Raw genomic sequence first — 23,341 nt, 5'->3', positions numbered from 1 at the left:
TCAATCATGTTTATTACCCTAACAAAAACATAGACCTAGCAAGAATATCAACAAAGGCAAAAAAGCATAAAGCAATTTTAGAAGTATTCATAAATATATGATGAAAAAGCTTGCTTTCTCAAACTTATGCAATACGCTCCCATATCTTAGGGGCTTCCACTGGCCTCAAACCTGCACATAAAATTGAACTCTACTAAATGAAGGCACTAGACAAAAAGAGAGAGAGATAAAGGGGGACAGAGATAGACCATTAGGAGGGGAAATCTCAACAATTATTCTTAGTCATTTATACTGTTTTAGGGTAGTCCTATGATCTGAAGTCAAGTGCAAAGAAAGATTTCAGACTCAATCTCAATATAAAGTCTTAGATAAACTAAAATTTTAAAATGAGTTAAAAAATAGAGAAAATCTCACCCAATGCCTCTAATCCAACCTATGGCGCCTCAAACAGAAATGTCCCCAGTTTCACAGATACAAGACTCACATGAGGGCAGTAGCATAAAAGCCTATTTTGAGGCTTCGTAAATATATCTTGCCATGGATATCCATTACTTTATATTTTTAATGCTCATGCTTATTTTTTTGGTTGTTCTTCTTGTTCGTACCTTGCAATATAATGGTAACCAGATAGCTACATCATCACCGGAGACGACGATGGAGATGGGGAGAAGCTTTAGTGAAAGAGGAAAAATGGAATGAAAGAAGAAAGAAAGGACCAGGCGCCACTGGGAATGAGTGGTGACAGCTTCTTTTGGAGGCAAGTTAGAAGTCCTTGCTCCTCCCTACTTCATGGGTAGCTAGTGAGGCCTGACTAGCCTTTTGAGAAATAAGAGTTATATTTGTGACAGGGGAAGGGACCTACCATCTCTTTCTCGATGAACCAAAGGGTACAACTAGTGATGAAAGAGAGGGGGAGGGGGGTGTGTCCTCTCCTCTATTACCCACAAAAAAAAAAAAAAAAAAACAAAAAGATGGTAAGGAGCGGAAAATTCTACAAAACTGCAACAACCCCTCGGAAAATGGAAACAATACAACTCAATGTAGCTAGTTATATATACACCTATCACCTCAAGGCACTTGCAAAGAAAATACTCATCACATTTGTGAAAAAAATAAGTACTGCAAAATATAACATTGATATGAAAATCCATCAATCATGTTTATTACCCTAACAAAAACATACACCTAGCAAGAATATCAACAAAGGCAAAAAAGCATAAAGCAATTTTAGAAGTATTCATAAATATATGATGAAAAAGCTTGCTTTCTCAAGCTTATGCAATACTCTCCCATATCTCAGGGGCTTCCACTGGCCTCAAACCTACACATAAAATTGAACTCTACTAAATGAAGGCACCAGACAAAAAGAGAGAGAGAGAAAGGGGAATTGAGATAGGCCATTAGGAGGGGAAATCTCAAAAATTATCCTTAGTCGTTTACACTGCATTGGGGTAGTCCTACGATCTGAAGTCAAGTGCAAAGAAAGATTTTAGACTCAATCTCAATATAAAGTCTTAGATAAACTAAAATTTTAAAATGAGTTAAAAAAAACTTTCAAAACAGATAATCCACACAGAGGTCAGGCAACCATTTCGTGGCTTTGTTTATTGTAATTCTTCTCGGCTTCTCTGTTTTCTGTTAACTCTTACCGGGTTGTGTACGTCTGCTCTGTTTTCAGGTTTTGAAACTGTTACGTACATGCTAGATGGAGCTTTTGATTACAAAATCTTTAATTAAATAGTTGTCCTAATTGTGACCTTCTTTGTAGTGGTTTAAATCCTAACTTGTGGGAGAGAAAGAACAGAAAGACATCAGCTTATATAATTACAAAGTTATACTACGTTTAATTAAATAATTATTCTATTTACCATAATGCCATCCGAGACATGTGGGTCGCTTTTGATATGTTACACTCTACTTCATCTTAATCACTGATTATAACTTATGATCTTAATAACTTATCTAAATTTTAACAAAAACTTTAATTTTGATAATTGACTAACTTTTTGACAAAAGCTTTATGCTTTTATTGTCGAGAGTTATAACTTAGACCGTCGATCAACTGGCAATTAGGTTTCCTTCAATCTTGATATTGATCAATGTCGACGATTTGAACCATTGATTGAGGCTCTAATTTTGATGAATAATTTTTGTATGTACCTTTCAACTATAGCTTTATTGATAAAATGCTATGTGATTTCAAGTTAAAATATAGATACTCTAGGGTTGACCAAAACTACTTAGATATCCCTACTTGGAAAAAAGTTAGCATAAAACAAATATAAAACAAATATCGATTCCTAGAGGGTTTGTTGATGCCAATAGGCTGAAATAACTGATTAATTGGTGAACTCATTTGAAGCAGTTTATGGAAAATAAGGTGGAGCAATCCAAATGGAACTTTCAGTATGTTGACAATATGGACCCTATAGTGAATAACTTCCAATTCACCCACTTAAACACCAAATGTGGAAGTTGTGCATCAATAGTTTATGTTTCATTGATTCATCTACTTGATATAAGAGAAATTACATGAAAATATACATAAAAATAATTAAAAAATTTACCATAATGTCGTACCTTTGCTTGGAAATCTTTATTCCTAAACTATGTGAACTCATTTTTTTATTTTGCTCTTACAAAGGAAATATCGTGTACGCAAGGGAGATTACCGTATCCACTTGAGTACTTTTTTTGTTATTTATTTGAATTTCTATGATAGTTTCATTTTTTTCCAATAAACTACCATTTTCATTTGTCTGATGGGATTGAACTAAAAAAAAAAAAGCAGTGGTAGGGGTGGCATCAAGTCGAGCCGAGTTTGAACCTGCATATGTTCGAGTTGGGCTTGATTTAAATACTTCGAATTCAAACTCGAGTCGAGCCCATCCTTGAGTCTAAAATTGGAATCGATCTTGAGCCCAATAAATTTAATCGAGTTCAAGCTTGAGCACGAGCCGAGTTCGAACTCCAACCTCCATTTAAAATTTTGCATAAAATATATGTCAAATGCGTTGTACATAAAATCATGCATAAATTTTACTTAAAATAAGGCATGACCTTTGTACATAAACCTACTTTAAATTATCTATAAACTTCATAAAATTATTCATAAACATTGCATAATAGTATGCATAAACTTTATTCAATTGAACACAAAGATTTAAATAAAATATCAATATCAAATTTACCATCACCCAAACAAAAACTATAAATCTAATATACATTTATAAACTCCAACTTTTTAGCTTCATGCTAGAAAACATTATGCTAAGTCCCCGTTTGCATGAGCAAAATATCCACCTACGACAAAAACAAAAGAATAAATTTTATTATTGTCTGATAAAAAAAAATACTCGTCTAAACTTATTATGCCAATGTGACTTATTTAAAAGCATGACTTATAAACAAAATGTGACTTTTATACACTTCTTCCCCTTATTAAAATATGTTGTTAATTGTGCAGGTTTTTCACTACTATATGGTCTAGGTAGAGCCCAGGTAGGGATAAAGGCTCAAAGAGTCCTCGCCCTTTCCTCAATGGACTTATGGCTATGATTGAATTGATAGTTTGACTATTAGTTTAACTTTTATATTCTTTATCATGAACAAGGACATAAGGTATAAAATTTTGCCCGAACCAAGTCTTAATTTTGATATTTTTCAAACACGTTAAGTACTAGATAGGCCTACAAAACCGAAGGTATGACCCAGACATGGAGAACCTCACCTGGGCATGACGTTTCTATAGCATAACACAAACTAGTATGTCAAATAACATGCAAAAATGTAACACAAGCACCAAAATCAAAGGTTATATTCTCAGTCCAGAAAAAAGGTAGTTGAAATTGTATATAAACTATCTAAAATTCAACTAGAGAGGAAAAAAAAAGTATGCAAATAACCTTGAGTGAGGAGGAGGACACGGCCCTTCCAAGGCCAAACAAACAAAAATTGTTCCCAGAACTAGAACTATTGTGTGTCAAATTAAATTTGAACCCATCACCTAAAAACAAGAAAGCAAAAAATTCATTAAATAAAATATAAAATTCGAGGCCAAATCTTTACAACTGTATCATTGGAATCCCAAACACTATATAAAATAAATGCATATGGAGAGTAAGTTCTAAACCCCATTTGGAATGTCAAAAGTTGATTTTATAGCTTGACAAAATGCAGCCTCAACTAGATATTGAACAAATATAGTAGGCCAACACATTCTGTTTGCCAATCAGAATAACAATCAGGTACTTGCCAAGCATCCAGCAGGCGCCTATGAAAATTTGCTCACTGCCTCTACGGTACTCCATAACTCAGATTTTTCAGGCCCTGACATAATAATCCATGATTTCTCAGCATGCTAACATCAATTTTCAAATGAGATTCTTTAAGGGGTAGTTAATCAACAAAACAAATTTTTGAAGTTCATATTCATCTCCAACATGAAGATCATTTCAGTCATCTACATGATCTTCATCTTCGCACTTGGGGGGTGGCTTAGTCAACTTGATTCGTGACAAGAACTTTAACCGCATTACTCAGTTCATGTCCTGAGGTTGTTAGTGGAGAGCCGGACTTCAAGTCATGTACATGACTAACATGACTCAGGAGATCGTGTCCAAAGCGTAAACGACGGAAAATGTTTTCCGCCCAATTTTGGCATTCATGTATATGAAACGAGCGCGCCCCTCTCATTTCGTTCCCACACCCCCTCTCTCGGCTTCGGCATCCATCTCTCTCCTCCCTCTCTCAGTTTCGGCATCCATCTCTCTCCTCCCTCTCTCAGTTTCGGCATCCATCATCACCCAAAGAGCCTTACTCCATGTCACCCAACACGTCATTGGTAAGCCAAATCATCTGCGATGTCATTAAATGCCACGTAATCCATCCACGTTAGTTTGCCTTTTAAAAATATTAATTTAGGTTATTTTGTAATTAATTTTTTTAACATATTAATTTCTGGTTTTAAAAAATCTTACACATTTCATTTCATCACCTTCACTTTAATATAAGAAAAAATATAAAATTTGATAAGTAATTATTTTAAAACTGCATGTGCCATTGAGATTGTGAGAAGGCACATGCTTTATCTGAAATTCTAGCTTAAGGTAGGTTAGTTAAACATCAAATATAAAAAAACATGATTTCTAAAGCATAATCGTAGACGTGGTTGAGATTTCCAACCTTGATTTGAAATAAAATTTGTAGGTGGAGTTCTTTATGGACCCAAAATCATATTGCGTGGTTGAATGTTTAAAAATTGTTGCAATGACAAATCACCTTATGCAAAGTTCACTTGTGTGTTGTGTATTATTTTTTACTACTCTTGAATTTTTTTCCTTTTTTTTTCTTATGCAAAGTGTTAGGCGGCAGCCAAACCCTCATGTGCAGCCTCGTTTGGACCATTGTCATTTGGCTATGAATGTTGAACGGTTCTATCCAGGAGGATTACCATCCTGCGAGATGTGATGAAACATATTCTTTAACTTATGGAATGGAGAAATCCTTTTTTTGCATGCACTAGTAAGGCACCCAGGAGGTTGTCAAGGAATGCGGATGAGATTAATTTGGCCATTGGTACAAATTCTCACTAAGTTGTGAAAAACAAAAATCAACCAGATAGATATTGAAACTTAGGATTTCATGATGTATAATCAAATTAGACGAGGATTAAGGGGTGAGAAGAAGAAGAAGAATTGTGGAGAGAAGGGTTCAGAGGAGAAGAAGAAGAGTGACAAATTTGGAGAAAAGAGGAGGAAGAATAGGGTAATGGATTTATTCCAAACCCTCCCCCTTAAGCTCTATTTATAAATGATAAAATATCAATATTATAATTATACCCTTCACCTTAGTAAGAGTAAAGAAGAGACAAAAAACATAAACTAATTACATCAATGGCACTCCATCATATTCATATCTTCCAACACTCCCCTTCAAGCTGGGAGGCAATGGTAGTGATCCTAGCTTGAAACAAATAACATAATATACTAAGAATATCCTCCATCATGGTGTCCCAAGGATAAGTACGGAATCGTGTACAAACTCTTAAAGGGTAGAAATGGGTGATAAAACATAAGTTCAAACCAGCCTCAAATAATTTCAAACAAATATAGTGATAATAATCATTAAAGTGGGTAATGCCCCTCATTCACAAGACGACGATAAAAACCCAAGGGTACCAATAAAAAGTCTTAATAGAGTTAAAAACACCCATATATATATATATATAAAGGACCAACCATAACATGCACCAAAAAGGGTTGGCCAAAGGGGGTAAACAAGAGTCAAATAAAAGATGGTAGGAGAAACACTGCCAAAGGGAAATGGGTAATGAGGAAGATAAGTTGCAGAAGTCGGGTCATCATGTGCTTTTTTTTCCTAAGGAATTTAAATTCTTCGTCAGCAAATAATGAACCTAAGGCAAGCAACCGAGGAGTCCTTCAATAATAATGTCTCAATCAATGAGACACAATAGTAGTTGCGGTAATAAGCCAATGTCCAAGTAACACATACCAAATAATGCAAGTTTTTAGGAATAATAACGACACATGAAATAATCCACAGTGAGTCCATCCTTGAATAAGGAAGATGTGCACCGAATAATAAGTTAGAACTGAGTAATAAGCTGCCAATAAGTTGAACCAAGTGTTGTTAATCTTCTAAAAAATAATAACTGCACTGAGTGTTGCTGGTTCCGAAAGCAGCCGCAAGGTCATCTAAAAAATAGAGAAGAGTGAATAAAACAGTAGTGGATGTTGGTTCCGCGCTTACTGCATCGGTGATTAATTCAGACACCAAACCGAGAGCTAGCCATATTAAACCAATTAATTAGCAGCCAATGACATAAGTGTCCCATTTCTGAATATAGTTCACGCTTAGAGATGTAATTATAGAATGAAACCGATTCCAAAAGGCAAGATAAAAAATTGAAGGCAAAGCTTGAGGCTAGACCATTTATAGCTTGAAAGGATTTGAAAGGTTAAGCGAGGTTGCTCACTTCATAAGGGGATAAGTACACCGAGTGTTTCTCCAATATGATGTTAATATGTTGCAAGGATTTCTCATAACTAGAGAAGAAACAAACGTTTTGAATTTGAACCTAGATCAAAATCTCCTTACATATTTACTTCTGTAATTTTCAGCATTAAAAAACTACTTTTTTTGGAACTTGCCATTATTCATTATATGAACACTTCTTCTCTTTGACAAATACATTAAGGAAAGTTACAAAAAATAAGGTGATCTTCTAAAGATTCTTTCTTGATATTGTTAGTTAACAAATAAAAACTTTCTAAGGGTAGATCATGAGATACTTTCTTGATATGGTTGATCATTAACAAAAACTAAAAAAATGAAGCAACAAATTCGGATCTTGGCATGCAACTGGATACCAACATGACCTTTGATTCTTCCAATGAGAATATCTCCTTAAATATAGATCAAATTGACATAAAAAATTCTCCTTATAAAACTAGACTTAAATACCTTTCATCTAAGAATAACTCCTCTTCAAAAAATATATTTATTTTGAGATAAATAATCTGATAGATTTCAGTCTCTTTAATCTAGCCGAATTAAGTACTCTTTCTTCTTTAGCCAGCATGACTATTGACTCTTCCGAGATCGATATATCCATATAAAAAACTCAGATTGAGAATTGGTTAAATAGGTAAGAAAATAACCTTATAGATATTTCTTTAGATATATAATTCTCCATATAAAGTTTCGTTCTTGATGGCATAAAATGACTAAAAAATTGAAGCTTTCTGTTGCTGCATGAATCTTTTCTTCTACTTGACCTTTGCTGGTGATTTCTCTTTCTATAAAAATCTGATTTCAACGATTCTTTTCGAGTTGGAAACTACACTCAAATAAAATTCCAAAGATATATAATTATATATATAAAATGTACATTAAGAGAGTTACAAATCCAATGAAATACATGAACTGGGAAAGAAAACTAAAGGAAAAATGAGAAACTCCTTTTTCCTTTTCTTTTTTTTCCTCCCTTTCTTTTCCATCTTCTTCTCCTTTTCCATGTCAAGTCATTGCATGCTTTGATACCATGTTGAAACTTAGAATTCCATGATGTATAATAAAAGTAGAAGTGGATTAAGGGGTGAGAAGAAGAAGAAGAGTAGTGGAGAGAAGGTTTAAGAGGAGGAGAAGAGTGACGAATTTGAAGAAAAGAGGAGAAAGAATAGAGTAATGGACTTATTCCAAACCCACCCCTTTAAACTCTATTTATATACCAATATTACAATTCTACCCTTCATCCTAGTAAGAGTAAAGAAGCGACAAAAACATAAACTAATTACATAAATGACACTCCAACATATTCATATCTTCTAATAATAGATAAATTCTTTTTTCTAGCTAAACTTGTCTTACAAGTCATTTGTGTCAAAATCCTTGCAAATAATTGTTGTTTGGAAGTTGAACATTAGAAATACAAGAAAAAATATGTTAAGTAAAAAATCTATGGTTGAAAGCTCAAACCAATATCACTAAATAGTTGGCTAAGAAAATAAAAAATGTTTAGTACACAATAAGAGTAATATGACTTTGCTGGGATTTGAACTCAGATGTCTAGTTGCCTTGTGCCATACCGTTAGGCCACAAAGTCTTCTCAATAAAATAGAAACAATATAACTCAATGTAGCTAGTTATATATACCCCTAACACCTCAAGGCACTTGCAAAGAAAATAGTCATCTATAGGCTCTGTACTAGCATCACATTTGTGAAAAAAATAAGTACTGCAAAATATTACATTGATATGAAAATCCATCAATCATGTTTATTACCCTAACAAAAACATACACCTAGCAAGAATATCAACAAAGGCAAAAAAGCATAAAGCAATTTTAGAAGTATTCATAAATATATGACGAAAAAGCTTGCTTTCTCAAGCTTATGCAATACGCTTCCATATCTCAGGGGCTTCCACTGGCCTCAAACCTGCACATAAAATTGAACTCTACTAAATGAAGGCACTGGACAAAGAGAGAGAGAGAGAAAGGGGAACAGAGATAGACCATTAGGAGGGAAAATCTCAACAATTATCCTTAGTCATTTACACTGCATTAGGGTAGTCCTATGATCTGAAGTCAAGTGCAAAGAAAGATTTCAGACTCAATCTCAATATAAAATTGTAGATAAACTAAAATTTTAAAATGCGTTAAAAAAAGCTTTCAAAATAGATTACTTTTTGCTATGCTACCTAGAATGAGCAATTTGGTAAATAGCAACATTATTCTGATAAAATCTTGTTGTTGTTAGTCATTTTACTCACTTGTCAGTAGAAATAAACTAAAAAGCAACATTTACTATTATCAAAAGGTATCAACTAATAATAATTTATAGTGCATACATAAAAAAATACATAATAATTGGCACTAAATATTGAAAAAATAGAGAAAATCTCACCCAATGCCTCTAATCCAACCTATGGCGCCTCAAATAGAAATGTTCCCAGTTTCACAGATACAAGACTCACATAAGGGCAGTAGCATAAAAGCCTATTTTGAGGCTTCGTTAATATATCTTGCCATGGATATCCATTACTTTATATTTTTAATGCTCATGCTTATTTTTTGGATCTTCTTTCTTGTTCATACTTTGCAATACAATGGTAACCAGATAGCGATAGCATCACCGGAGACGACAATAGAGATGGGGAGAGGCTTTTGTGAAAGTGGAAAAATGGAATGAAAGAAGGAAGAAAGGACCAAGTGCCACTGGGAATGAGTGGTGACAACTTCTTTTGGAGGCAAGTTAGAAGCCCTTGGTCCTCCCAACTTCGTGGGGAGCTAGTGAGGCCTCCCAAGCCTTTTGAGAAATAAGAGTTATATTTGTGATAGGGGAAGGGACCTACCCTCTCTTTCTCGATGAACCAAAGAGTACAACTAGTGATGAAAGAGAGGGGGAGGGTAGTGTGTCCTCTCCACCATTACCCACAAAAAAAAAAAAAAAAAAAAAAAAAGATTGTAAGGAGCAGAAAATTCTACAAAACTGCAACAAGTGGGTTTATGACACTGGTTTTTGGAGTTCAAGTGGTGATATGTCTGTCTCGCTTCTTGTTTAGCAATTTTTGGAATGATCGCCTTTCTTTTTGTGACAATTTTTTAACTCCCAAAGGTCAAAGAGACGTTAGACTACTGATGTGCATCAGATTTTCAAGTACTTCAATATTGTACACGAGAGCCTCAAGCGCCTTTTCTTCTACCCAAAATCTGCTCCTCTCCCACCATTCTCATGGTGGAGTCTCAACTCCCAAACTTTACTTCTAGAAGTTGACTCACTTTAACCTGGTGGGAAACCCATTGATAAAATTTCCCAAAAGCACATTTGAAGCTTCGTTGCCGATCATGATTACAGTGCTCTAGGTCAGTGATTTTTGTATCTCAACCTCATATGGTAATGTCTATCATATATTTATTGTTACTTAACTGGAATTCGCTTCTATCGTAAATGAGATAGGTTTCTACCTTGAATCTGGCTGTGCTTCTTCATTCTAAGGGGAATAGACGACTGGTACTCGAATGTTTAATGGTGGCCGGTTGATTCCTTCAATCAGAACGTGATTCACGGTGCCCATCGAGATCATTATCTCTAAGACTTTGATTTTCGGCTGTCAATTTGGGGTATCTGCTCTCTTGGTGCAAGAGAACAGAGTTTACTAAAATTCTACGGAACGAGTTTTTCCATCCCCAAGAAGTTTGGAAGAGATATATCCTCGAAAACTTATAATTATTATTTTTTTAAAATTTTATTTAGTTTTTTGTAAATATTTTCAATAACTATGATTTTATGAACAATGGATCCATGTTCGGTAGTCTATTATTATTATTATTATTACTTTATAATTAGTAAAATTTCCAGAACAGTAACCCATTATAGAGGGATTGATGGATTGATTTGATTCTGAGTGTTCAGAAACTGCTATTAAGTATTACCACTGCAAGTAAAGGAAAAAAGAAATTGGGATGATTTAGTAGTTGAAGAGTGCAGGGACGTCATGATTACAAGAGATTGACATCATGATCATCATGATCAGCACAGGTCTCCGGTTACCTGTGGGATGATCCAAACCCGCAATCTTCTTCCTGGATTTTAACTTTCTTTCCATTAACAGAACCTTTTCCTTCACATTCTCTCTCCTACATGGATGGAAAAAAAATTAATTTGGGAGTTTTTTTTTTGTCGAAAATTTGAAGAAACGTTACTTGATAGGCCAAAAGTAGCAACAGGGAAAACTGAAAATAGACACGACGATTGACGCCTATAAATCTTTGCCTCCTACTCCATTTCTCCCCTATCAGAAGCAGAACAGGAACCACCTCTCGGATATACACAACAACCATGTCGAGATGTTCAGACGAGAGCTCCTCTTTCGACACGTCAAGATCGGTGGTGAAAAGGGTCTTGGCGAAGCCGCAACGTGAAGGGGAAGGAGCGGTGGTTAGGAGGAGCATTGGAAGGTGGGTCTTTCGTGTTTTGGTTTTATTCTTTTGTTCGTTTTTGATAGTTGATCGTTGATTTTTAATGGGTCTTCTGGTTTTCGTTTTTGCAGGATGGAATTGAGATCTTTGGACCCTTTTCTTTTATTGGATGAGTTCTCAGGTGCGTGCGGCCTCTGTGTTCTTTTTGTTAAGGTTCAGTGTTGAACATGGTTTGTAATGTTTGTTCTTGTTTCGATGACATTGCAGTGTCACCGCCTGCTAGTTTTCCCGATCATCCACACAGATGTCAGGCAACCATTTCGTGGCTTTGTTATCGTAATTCTTCTCGGCTTCTCTCTTTTCCATTAACTCTTACCGGGTTGTGTACGTCTACTCTGTTTTTATGTTTTGAAACTGTTACGTACATGCTTTTACCCATCAAGACGATCCAAACCCACAATCTTCTTCCTGGATTTTAACTTTCTTTCCATTAACACAACCTTTTCCTTCACATTCTCTCTCCAACATGGTTGGAAAAAAAATTTAAAGTTTCATTCTCTCTCCTACCAACCCTAACTGGGTTGACCAAAATTACTTAGATATCCCTACTTGGAAAAAAGTTAGCATAAAACAAATATAAAACAAATATCGGTTCCTAGAGGGTTTGTTGATGCCAATGGGCTGAAATAACCAATTAATTGGTGAACTCATTTGAAGCAGTTTATGGAAAATAAGGTGGAGCAATCCAATGGAACTTTGAGTATGTTGACAATATGAACCCTATAGTGAATAACTTCCAATTCACCCACTTAAACACCACATGTGGAAGTTGTGCATCAATAGTTTATGTTTCATTAATTCATCTACTTGATACAAGAGAAATTACATGAAAATATACATAAAAATAATTAAAAGTTTTACCATAATGTCGTCCCTTTTTTTGGAAATCTTTCTTCCTAAACTATGTGAACTCATTTTTTTATTTTGCTCCTACAAAAGAAATATCATGTACGCAAGGGAGACTGTCGTATCCACTTGAGTACTATTTTTGTGTATTTATTTGAGTTTCTATGATAGTTTCATTTTTTTCCAATAAACTACCATTTTCATTTGTCTGATGGGGTTGAACTAAAAAAAAAGTCAGTGGTAGGGGTGGCATCAAGTTGAGCCGAGTTTAAACCTACATATGTTCGAGTTGGGCTTGATTTAAATACTTCGAACTCAAACTCAAGTTGAACCCAGCCTTGAGTTTAAAATTGGAATTGACCTCAACCCAATAAATTTAATCGAGTTCAAGCTTGAGCTCGAGCCGAGTTTGAATTAGGACAAAAGGCATAAAATTTTGCCCGAACGAAGTCTTAAGTTAGATATTTTTCAAACACGCTAAGCACTAGATAGGCCTACAAAATCGAAGGTATGACCCAGACATGGAGAACCTCACCTGTGCATGACGTTTCTATAGCATAACACAAACTAATATGTCAAATAACATGCAAAAATGTAACACAAACACCAAACTTAAAAGGTTATATTCTCAATCTAGAAAAAAGGTAGTTCAAAATGTATATAAACTATCCAAAATTCAACTAGAGAGGAAAAAAAAAGTATGCAAATAACCTTGAGTGAGGAGGAGCACACGACCCTTCCAAGGCCAAACAAACAAAAATTGTACCCATAACTGAAACTATTGTGTGTCAAATTAAATTTGAACCCATCACATAAAACCAAGAAGCAAAAAATTCATTAAATAAAATATAAAATTGGAGGCCATATCTTTACAACAGTATCATTGGAATCCCAAACACTATATAAAATAAATGCATATGGAGAGTAAGTTCTAAACCCCATTTGGAATGTCAAAAGTTGATTTTATAGCTTGACAAAATGCAGCCTCAACCAGATATTGAACCAATATAGTAGGCCAACACATTCTGTTTGCTAATTGGAATAACAATCAGGTATTTGCCAAGCATCCAACAGGCAACAAGTGCCTATGAAAATCTGCTCACTGCTTCTACGATACTCCATGACTCAGATTTTTCGGGCCTTGTTATAATAATCCATGATTTCTCCGCATGCTAACATCATTTTTCAAATGAGACTCTTTAAGGGGGGGTTAGTCAACAAAACGGATTTTTGAAGTTCATGTTCATCTCCAACATGAAGATCATGTCAGTCATCTACATGATCTTCATTTTTGCACTTACCTAAGGAGGGGTTAGTCAACAAAACGAAAATTTGATTTTCATCTTCATCTTCATCTCATGCATCTACATGATCTTCATCTTTGAAATGGGTGTTAGTGTGGACAAGTTCATCTTCTAAATCTTCGAAATAGGGTGTTAGTGTAGACAAGTTAATCTTTATCTTCGTCTTCGAAATTTAATAACAGTATTTTAATTACTACTATTAAATCACAAATACAATAGAGCAAATAAAAAAAATATGATCAATGAATAAAAAATTATTATATTAATAACATAAGATAAATTTGTTACATGGTATTAATTAATAATATATTTTCACAAAATTAAAAGTAATTAATTAATCAAATTCATACTTTAATTATATTTTATTTACCAGAGACTTAAATATGAAGTTTAATATAGTAATAAAATTGAAATGTGACAAATAAAATTTTGATTTTCCATTTCTTTACCAGCATGTCCTCTTCTTTTTTGAAAATAGTTTTTCATGCTTTTAATTTTTGGTTTTGTGACAGAGCGGAACTAGAATACATGCTCCAAAGAGGATTGAAATTTGAGATTGAAGCCTTATCTGTATCGTCCATTTCTTTTCTGACAGATGTGTACAATATTCATGATGAAGCTTACATATGAGTTACATCTTTCGTAGATTTATCTCCACCCCCCGTCCTGGCTTGGATTTAGTGGCAATTCAAGAAAAATAGAAATTGTTATTGCCTTCATAAACGTACATATAAAAGCTTTATGGATAAGGAAAAATATATTTTGTAACTTTTTAAAGTATAAATCTAATTGTAAAATTGTAACTTAAATAATTAATGAATATTAATTATTTTAATCAATATAATCATATTAAGGTAAACAGTCAGTAATTAAAAAGATGTTAAAGGTCTGTTATTCAATTACAAAATCTCAAAATCTTTCGATCATATTCTCAAAATCACTATCTAATTTTTTTAAACTAATAACACAAATAACCAACTTAATTTCACAAATACCTAAATTTGACAGATCAACTACACATGTGTACATTCAAAGGTTACATGTAAGATCGCTTACGTGGTGCCGTATCATCACACCACATCATCACCCAAAGAGTCTTACTCCATGTCACCCAACACGTCATTGGTAAGCCATGTCATCTGCAATGTCATTAAATGCCACGTTATCCATCCACGTTAGTTTGCCTTTTAAAAAAATTAATTTAGGTAATTTTGTAATTAATTTTTTTAAATATTAATTTCTAGTTTTAAAAAATCTTACACATTTCATTTCATTACCTTCACTTTAACATAAGAAGAAATTCAAAATTTGATAATTAATTATTTAAATTTTTTTAATATAATTAATAGTTTCTTTTACTTAATTTAGGGAGACAACATGTAGGGAGAAAAGCAGGATGAAGAAAGAGGTTTTGAATTTGTCTCCTAACCTTCCCCCTTATGCTCAATTTATAGGTAAATAATATTACAATATGATAATAATACCCTTAAAACTTAAACTAATTACATCCATGTCATCTTTATGAGATGACTCTTTAGTTACCATCATGCCATCACTTTGTGCCTGTGGGCCTTCTCCTTGGTTTGTGGGTTTGAGCCCATCTTCCACCTCTCTTGGATGTGTGAGTCTTCCTTGGTCTTATGGGTTTGAGCCAATCTTCTAACACACTTGGTCGCGTGGGCTTCGTCCCATCTTCCAACACATAGGAAATCAATCATTTGAACCCAATCCTTCCTGCTGCATTTTATTTATCTAGTGGACGGTACATGAATTTTGTAATGGAAGAGTTAAGAGTCGTTGAAGACTTTGTGGCCTAATGGACATGGCACCACTTTAACTTGAGAATTTGGGTTCGATTCCCAACATAATCATTTAGTTTCTTTGCTCTTCTGTGGAAAAGGCCACTTGGTGTTTATTTGTATGTTCAGAGTTTCTTACAAAATATATTATTGCATGAGAAAATGTCTTCAGATTTTAAATAAATAACAGGCACATCCATGATTAATAGATAACCAATAAAGATGATGGTGGTTGTAAATCAAGTGATATTAGAACTATGTTTGAATTTACAACATGAGTGAAAGTTTGGTAAGTTCACCTGCATGTTGTGTATTATTTTTTACTACTCATTGAAATTTTTTTCTTTTTTTTTTCTTATGCAAAGCGTTAGGCGGGAGCCAAACACTCATGTGCAGCCTTGTTTGGACCATTGTCATTTGGCTATGAATGTTGAACCTACTGGTTCTATCTAGGAGGATTACCATCCTGCGAGATGTGATGAAACATCTTCTTTAACTTATGGAATGAAGTAATCCTTTTTTTGCACGCACTAGTAAGGCACCCTCGAGCTTGTCAAGGAATGCAGATGAGATTAATTTGGCCATTGGTCCAAATTCTCACCAAGTTGTAAAAAGCAAAAATCAACCAGATAGATATTGAAACTTAGGATTTCATGATGTATAATCAAAGTAGACGAGGATTAAGGTGTGAGAAGAAGAAGAAGAATTGTGGAGAGAAGGGTTAGGAGGAGAAGAAGAAGAGTGACAAATTTGGAGAAAAGAGGAGGAAGAATAGGGTAATGGATTTATTCCAAACCCTCCCCCTTAAACTCTATTTATAAATGATAAAATAGTTATACCCTTCACCTTAGTAAGAGTAAAGAAGAGACAAAAAACATAAACTAATTAAATCAATGACACTCCAACATATTCATATCTTCCAACACTCCCCTTCAAGTTGGGAGGCAATGGTAGTGATCCCAGCTTGAAACAAATAACATAATATAGTAAGAATCTCCTCCATCATGGTGTCCCAAGGATAAGTACGAAATCGGATACAAACTCTAAAAGGGTAGAAATGGGTGATAAAACATAAGTTGACACCAACCTCAAATGATTTCAAACAAATATAGTGATAATAATCACTAAAGTGGGTAATGCCCCTCATTCAAAAAGTCTTAATAGAGTTAACAATATATATATATATATATATATAAATAACCAACCATAACATGCACCAAAAAGGGTTGGCCAAAGGGGGTAAACAAGAGTCAAATAAAGGATAATAGGAGAAACAGTACCAAAGGGAAATGGGTAATGAGGAAGATAAGTTGCAGAAGTTGGGTCATCAGGTGTTTTATTTTCCTAAGGAATTTAAATTCTTCATCAGATGAACCAATGCTGACAATAGTCGGCAAATAATGAACCAAAGGCAAGCAACCGAGGAATCCCTCAATAATAATGTCTCAATCAATGAGACACAATAGCAGCTGCGGTAATGAGCCAATGTCCAAATAACACATACCAAATAATGAATTTTTTTAATAATAATAAAGACACATGAAATAATCCACAGTGGGTCCATCCTTGAATAAGGAAGATGTGCACTGAATAATAAGTTAGAATTGAGTAATAACCTGCCAATAAGTTGAACTAAGTGTTGTTAATCTTCTAAAAAAGAATAACCGCACTGAGTGTTGCTGGCTCAGAAAGCAGCCGCAAGGTCATCTAAACAATAGAGAAGAGTGAATGAAATAGTAGTGGATGTTGCTTCCGCGCTTACTGCATCGGTGATTAATTCAGACACCAAACCGAGAGCTAGCCATATTAAACCAATTAATCAGCAGCCAATGACATAAGTGTCCCATTTCTGAATATAGTCCATGCTTAGAGATGTAATTATAGAATGAAACCGATTCCAAAAGGCAAGATAAAAAATTGAAGGCAAAGCTTGAGGCTAGGCCATTTATAGCTTGAAAGGATTTGATAGGCTAAGCGAGGTTGCTCACTTCATAAGGGGATAAGTACACTAAGTGTTTCTCCAATGTGATGTTAATATGTTGCAAGGATTTCTCATAATTAGAGAAGAAACAAACGTTTTGAATATGAACCTAGATCAAAATCTCCTTACATAGATACTTCTGTAATTTTCAGCATTAAATAACTACTTTTTTTGGAACTTGCCGTAATTCATAATATGAACACTTCTCTTTGACAAATACATCAAGGAAAGTTACAAAAAATAAGATGATCTTCTAAAGATTCTTTCCTGATATTGTTGGTTAACAAATAAAAACTTTCTAAGGGTAGATCATGATATTGTTGATCATTAACAAAAACTAAAAAAACTAAGGGTAAACTTTCTAAGGGTAGATCATTAACAAAAACTAAAAAAATGAAGCAACAAATTTGGCTTAAATTCGGATCTTCGCATGCAACTGGATACCAGTATGACTTTTGATTCTTCCAATGCGAATATCTCCTTAAATATAGATCATATTGACATAAAAAATTCTTCTTATAAAACTAGACTTAAATACCTTTCATCTAAGAATAACTCCTCTTCAAAAAATATATTTCTTTTGAGATAAATAATCTAATAAATTTCAGTCTCCGTAATCTGGCCGAACTAAGTATTCTTTCTTCTTTAGCCTGCATGACTATTGTCACTTCCGAGATCGATATATCCATATAAAAAACTCAGATTGAGAATTGGTTGAATAGGTAAGAAAATAGACTTATAGATATTTCTTTAGATATATAATTCTCCATATAAAGTTTCATTCTTTATGGCATAAAATGACTAAAAAATTGAAGCTTTCTGCTGTCGCATGAATCTTTTCTTCTGCTTGACCTTTGCTGCTTCAAATGGTGATTTTTCTTTCTATAAAAATCTGATTTCAACGATTCTTTTCGAGTTGGAAACTAGACTCAAATAAAATTTAAAAGATATATAATTATATATATATAATGTACATTAAGAGAGTTACAAATCTAATGAAATACATGAATTGGGAAAGAAAACTAAAGGAAAAATTGAGAAACTCCTTTTTTTTTTCTTTTTTTTCCTCCCTTTCTTTTCCTTCTTCTCCTTTTCCATGTCCAGTCATTGCATGCTTTGATACCATGTTGAAACTTAGAATTTCATGATGTATAATAAAAATAGAAGTGGATTAAGGGGTGAGAAGAAGAAGAGAGTAGTAAAGAGAAGGTTTAGGAGGAGGAGAAGAGCGACAAATTTGGAGAAAAGAGGAGGAATAATAGGGTAATGGACTTATTCCCAACCCTCCCCTTTAAGCTCTATTTATATACCAATATTACAATTATACCCTTCATCCTAGTAAGAGTAAAAAAGCAACAAAAACATAAACTAATTACATAAATGATACTCCAACATATTCATATCTTCCAATAATAGATAAATTCTTTTTTCTAGCTAAACTTGTCTTACTAGTCATTTGTGTCAAAATCCTTACAAATAATTGCTCTTTGGAAGTTGAACAATAGAAATACAAGAAAAAATATGTTAAGTAAAAAATCCATGGTTGAAAGCTCAAATCAATATCACCAAATAGTTGGCTAAGAAAATAAAAAAAGTTTAGTACACAATAAGAGTAATATGACTTTGCTGGGATTTGAACTCAGATGTCTAGTTGCCTTGTGCCATACCGTTAGGCCACAAAGTCTTCTCAATAAATGGAAACAATACAACTCAATGTAGCTAGTTATATATACACTTAATACCTCAAGGCACATGCAAAGAAAATAGTCATCTATAGGCTCTGTAATAGCATTAGACACTTGTGAAAAAAATAAGTATTGTAACATATAGCATTGATCTGAAAATCCATCAATCATGTTTATTACCCTAACAAAAACATACACCTAGCAAGAATATCAACAAAGGCAAAAAATCATAAAGCAATTTTGGAAGTATTCAGAAATATATGATGAAAAAGCTTGCTTCCTTAAGCTAATGCAATATGCTCCCATATCTCAGGGGCTTCCACTGGCTTCAAACCTGCACATAAAATTGAACTCTACTAAATGAAGGCACTAGACAAAAAGAGAGAGAGAAAGGGGGACAGAGATAGACCATTAGGAGGGGAAATCTCAATAATTATCCTTTGTCATTTACACTGCATTAGGGTAGTCCTATGATCTGAAGTCAATCTCAATATAAAATCTTAGATAAACTAAAATTTTAAAATGAGTTAAAAAAATGCTTTCAAAAGAACTTATTGCTATGCTACCTAGAATGAGCAATTTGGTAAATAACAACATTATTATGATAAAATCTTGTTGTTGTTAGTCATTTTACTCACTTGTCAATAGAAATAAACTAGCTCTATCAAAAGCAACATTTACTATTATCAAAAGGTATCAACTAATAACAATTTATAGTGCATACATAAAAAATACATAATAATTGGCACTGAACATTGAAAAAATAGAGAAAATTTCACCCAATGCCTCTAATCCAACCTATGACGCCTCAAATAGAAATGTCCCCAGTTTCACAGATACAAGACTCACATGAGGGCAGTAGCATAAAAGCCTATTTTGAGGCTTCGTAAATATATCTTGCCATGGATATCCATTACTTTATATTTTGGGAATTTCACCAAAATAACCATTTAAAACAACTTATTTTGAAAACAATGACATCATCAAATTATTTTGAAAAAGACCCAACTTTGACCAATCCACTGCACGTGTACAGTCAAAGGCGACATGTTAGCTTTGACTGCTTACATGTCACCACATCATCAGTTCAGTGAAGTTAGATTCACCACGTCATCTGCCACGTAAGATGTCAAGTCATTATATAAAAAATTAAATATTTTTTTAAAAAATAAAGAAATAAAATACACTTTTTATTTCCCCTCTCATCTTTCTCCTCTCCTCTCCTCTCGCCCTCTCGCTGCCTCTCGGCCTCGGCCTCCTCTCCTCTCCTCTCGCCCCCTCTCCTCTCACCCTCTCGCCGCCACTCGGCCTCGGCCTCCTCTCCTCTCCTCTCTCCCTCTCGCTGCTGCTTGGCCTCGGCCTCCTCTGGCCTTGCCCTCTCTCCTCTCGCTGTTGTCGCTTGGCCTCGACCTCCTCTCTTCTCCTCTTGCCCCCTCTCCTCTCGCCCTCTCACCGCCGCTCGGCCTCGCCCTCTCTCCTCTCGCTGCCGTCGCTCAGCCTCGGCCTCCTCTCCTCTCCTTTCCTCTCCCCCCCTCTCCTCTCCCCTCTCGCAGTGCCTGCTGCCGCCGCTCCCCATCGGTCGGCCTCGACCTCGCCCTCGACGCCCCCCTCTCAATTAAAAAATTAAAAAACTATTTTAAATCAATGATAAAATATGTTAAATTAGTAAGTGTATGATTTTTTATTTAATTATATATTTATTTTATTTTTAATTATTTTAAATATAAGGTAAAGATAAATTTGAAAAAAACGTATTGATATATTTGATTTATAAACACAAAACTAAAATTTTCAAATTTTTTTATTAAAATCATTTTTAAATTGATAATAAAAAGGTGTTAAAATGGTAAGAGTAAGATTTTTTATAACTTATTATTTTAAATATAAGGTAATAAAAAGTGTACTGGTACATTTATTTTTTAAACTCAAGTAAAATTTTCATAATTTTTTAGTTAATAAATATTTTTAATTGATAATAAAAGGTGTTGTAAGATTTTTAATTAACTAATATATAATTTTACTAATTTATTATTTTTTAAATAATGTGATAAAAATTATACAAATAAATTGTATTTTTAAACTCTAAAATTATTTTTTTGTATATTTTTTCAATTTATAAATATTTTAAATTTCTAAATATTTTATTTTATAAATATTTTAAATCTAATTAGTATACTTATTTTATTTTTTATTTTTTAAAATATAAAGTAATAAAAAGTGTAACGATAAATTTTTTTAATTAATAAATATTTTTATTGATATTAAATTGTGTTAAATAAGTAAGAGTTAAATTTTTAATAATTTATTATTTTAGATATAAGGTAATAATAAGTGTATTTTATTTTTAATTTTTTTTAAAATTATTCAATTTTTTTATCATTTAATGATGTGGCAACTGACATGGCAGAAGACGTAGCAAAATAATGACGTGGCAAACGACATGTTCATCTTACTTCACTGTATCGATGATGTGGTGACATGTAAGCAGTCAAAGCTTACGTGTCGTCTTTGACTGTACACATATGCAGTGGACCAGTCAAAGTTGGGTATTTTTTAAAATAATTTGATGATGTCATTATTTTTCAAAATAAGTTATTTTAAATGGTTATTTTGTTGAAATTCCCTTATATTTTTAATGCTCATGCTTATTTTTTGGATTTCTTCTTGTTCATACCTTGCAATATCATGGTAACCATATAGCGACAGCATCACCGGAGATGACGATGGAGACGGAGAGAAGCTTTAGTGAAAGAGGAAAAATGGAATGAAAGAAGGCAGAAAGGACCAGGCGCCACTGGGAATGAGTGGTGATAGCTTCTTTTGGAGGCAAGTTAGAAGTCCTTGCTGCTCCCAACTTCATGGGGGGCTAGTGAGGCCTCCCTAGCCTTTTGAGAAATAAGAGTTATATTTGTGACAGAGGAAGGGACCAACCCTCTCTTTCTCAATCAATGAGACACAATAGCAACTGCGGTAATGAGCCAATGTCCAAATAACACATACCAAATAATGAAAGTTTTTAAGAATAATAAAGGCACATGAAATAATCCACAGTGAGTCCATCCTTGAATAAGGAAGATATGCACCGAATAATAAGTTAGAATCGAGTAATAAGATGCCAATAAGTTGAACCAAATGTTGTTAATCTTCTAAAAAAGAATAACTGCACGGAGTGTTGCTGGTTTCGAAAGCATCCGCAAGGTCATCTAAAAAATAGAGAAGAGTGAATAAAACAGTAGAGGATGTTGCTTTCGCGCTTATTGCATCGGTGATTAATTCAGACACCAAACCGAGAGCTAGCCATATTAAACCAATTAATTAGCAGCCAATGACATAAGTGTCCCATTTCTGAATATAGTCCATGCTTAGAGATGTAATTATAGATTGAAACCGATTCCAAAAGGCAAGATAAAAAATTGAAGGCAAAGCTTGAGGCTAGACCATTTATAGCTTGAAAGGATTTGAAAGCTTAAGCAAGGTTTCTCACTTCATAAGGGGATAAGTACTCCGAGTGTTTCTCCAATGTGATGTTAATATGTTGCAAGGATTTCTCATAATTAGAGAAGAAACAAGCGTTTTGAATCTGAACCTAGATCAAAATCTCCTTACATAGATACTTCTGTAATTTTCAGCATTAAATAACTACTTTTTTTGGAACTTGCCATAATTGAACACTTATTCTCTTTGACAAATACATCAAGGAAAGTTACAACAAATACATCAAGGAAAGTTAAAGAAAATAAGATGATCTTCTAAAGATTCTTTCCTGATATTGTTAGTTAACAAATAAAAACTTTATAAGGGTAGATCATGAGAAATTTTCCTGATATGGTTGATCATTAACAAAAACTACAAAAATGAAGCAACAAATTCGGCTTAAATTTGGATCTTTGCAAGCAATTGGATACCAACATGACCTTTGATTCTTCCAATGCGAATATCTCCTTAAATATAGATCAGATTGACATAAAAAACTATCTTTATAAAACTAGACTTAAATACCTTTCATCTAAGAATAACTCCTCTTCAAAAAATATATTTCTTTTGAGATAAATAATCTGATAGATTTCAATCTCTGTAATCTGGCCGAACTAAGTACTCTTTATTCTTTAGCCAACATGACTATTGACTCTTCCGAGATCGATATATCTATATACAAAACTCAGATTGAGAATTGGTTGAATAGGTAAGAAAATAGCCTTATAGATATTTCTTTAGATATATAA

The 23,341-nt window shown here is 33.7% G+C and overlaps 2 protein-coding genes across 2 annotated transcripts; one reads left to right on the top strand and one right to left on the bottom strand.

Annotated features, from left to right (window-relative positions):
• Positions 1 to 11,363: 11,363 nt before the first annotated feature.
• On the top strand, positions 11,364 to 16,177 carry LOC137951894 (uncharacterized). The gene is made up of 9 exons (XM_068798907.1): positions 11,364 to 11,482; positions 11,575 to 11,624; positions 11,711 to 11,822; positions 14,166 to 14,223; positions 14,300 to 14,377; positions 14,516 to 14,539; positions 14,662 to 14,778; positions 15,906 to 15,961; positions 16,126 to 16,177. Exons 1-9 carry the CDS (start codon positions 11,364 to 11,366, stop codon positions 16,175 to 16,177), a joined length of 666 nt encoding a protein of 221 aa, XP_068655008.1.
• Positions 16,178 to 20,200: 4,023 nt separating this feature from the next.
• On the bottom strand, positions 20,201 to 20,694 carry LOC137951819 (uncharacterized). Its single transcript, XM_068798790.1, has 2 exons — positions 20,349 to 20,694; positions 20,201 to 20,232 (listed from the first exon to the last, which is right to left on the bottom strand). The coding sequence occupies exons 1-2, from the start codon at positions 20,692 to 20,694 to the stop codon at positions 20,201 to 20,203; spliced, it is 378 nt and encodes a 125-aa protein (XP_068654891.1).
• Between the last annotated feature and the right edge of the window lie 2,647 nt (positions 20,695 to 23,341).

The sequence above is a fragment of the Aristolochia californica genome, unplaced genomic scaffold (assembly GCF_029961685.1).
Source record: "Aristolochia californica isolate CCGP_79_NKW_82.1479 unplaced genomic scaffold, dmAriCali1.0.hap1 SCAF_1, whole genome shotgun sequence".
Classification (NCBI taxonomy): Eukaryota; Viridiplantae; Streptophyta; class Magnoliopsida; order Piperales; family Aristolochiaceae; genus Aristolochia; species Aristolochia californica.
This window is presented reverse-complemented; position numbering and strand designations above follow the sequence as displayed.

What these genes read in the sequence shown, in the direction of transcription:
- LOC137951819 (XM_068798790.1), bottom strand. Translation starts at nt 20,694, where the DNA reads ATGGGGAGCGGCGGCAGCAGGCACTGCGAGAGGGGAGAGGAGAGGGGG. An exon ending in GGCCGAGAGGCAGCGAGAGG is followed by an intron (nt 20,233 to 20,348) that starts GCGAGAGGAGAG and finishes CTTACGTGGCAG; the next exon opens with ATGACGTGGTGAATCTAACT.
- LOC137951894 (XM_068798907.1), top strand. Translation starts at nt 11,364, where the DNA reads ATGTCGAGATGTTCAGACGAGAGCTCCTCTTTCGACACGTCAAGATCG. An exon ending in TGTCACCCAACACGTCATTG is followed by an intron (nt 14,779 to 15,905) that starts GTAAGCCATGTC and finishes GGTTCTATCTAG; the next exon opens with GAGGATTACCATCCTGCGAG. An exon ending in TCTTTAACTTATGGAATGAA is followed by an intron (nt 15,962 to 16,125) that starts GTAATCCTTTTT and finishes TAATCAAAGTAG; the next exon opens with ACGAGGATTAAGGTGTGAGA.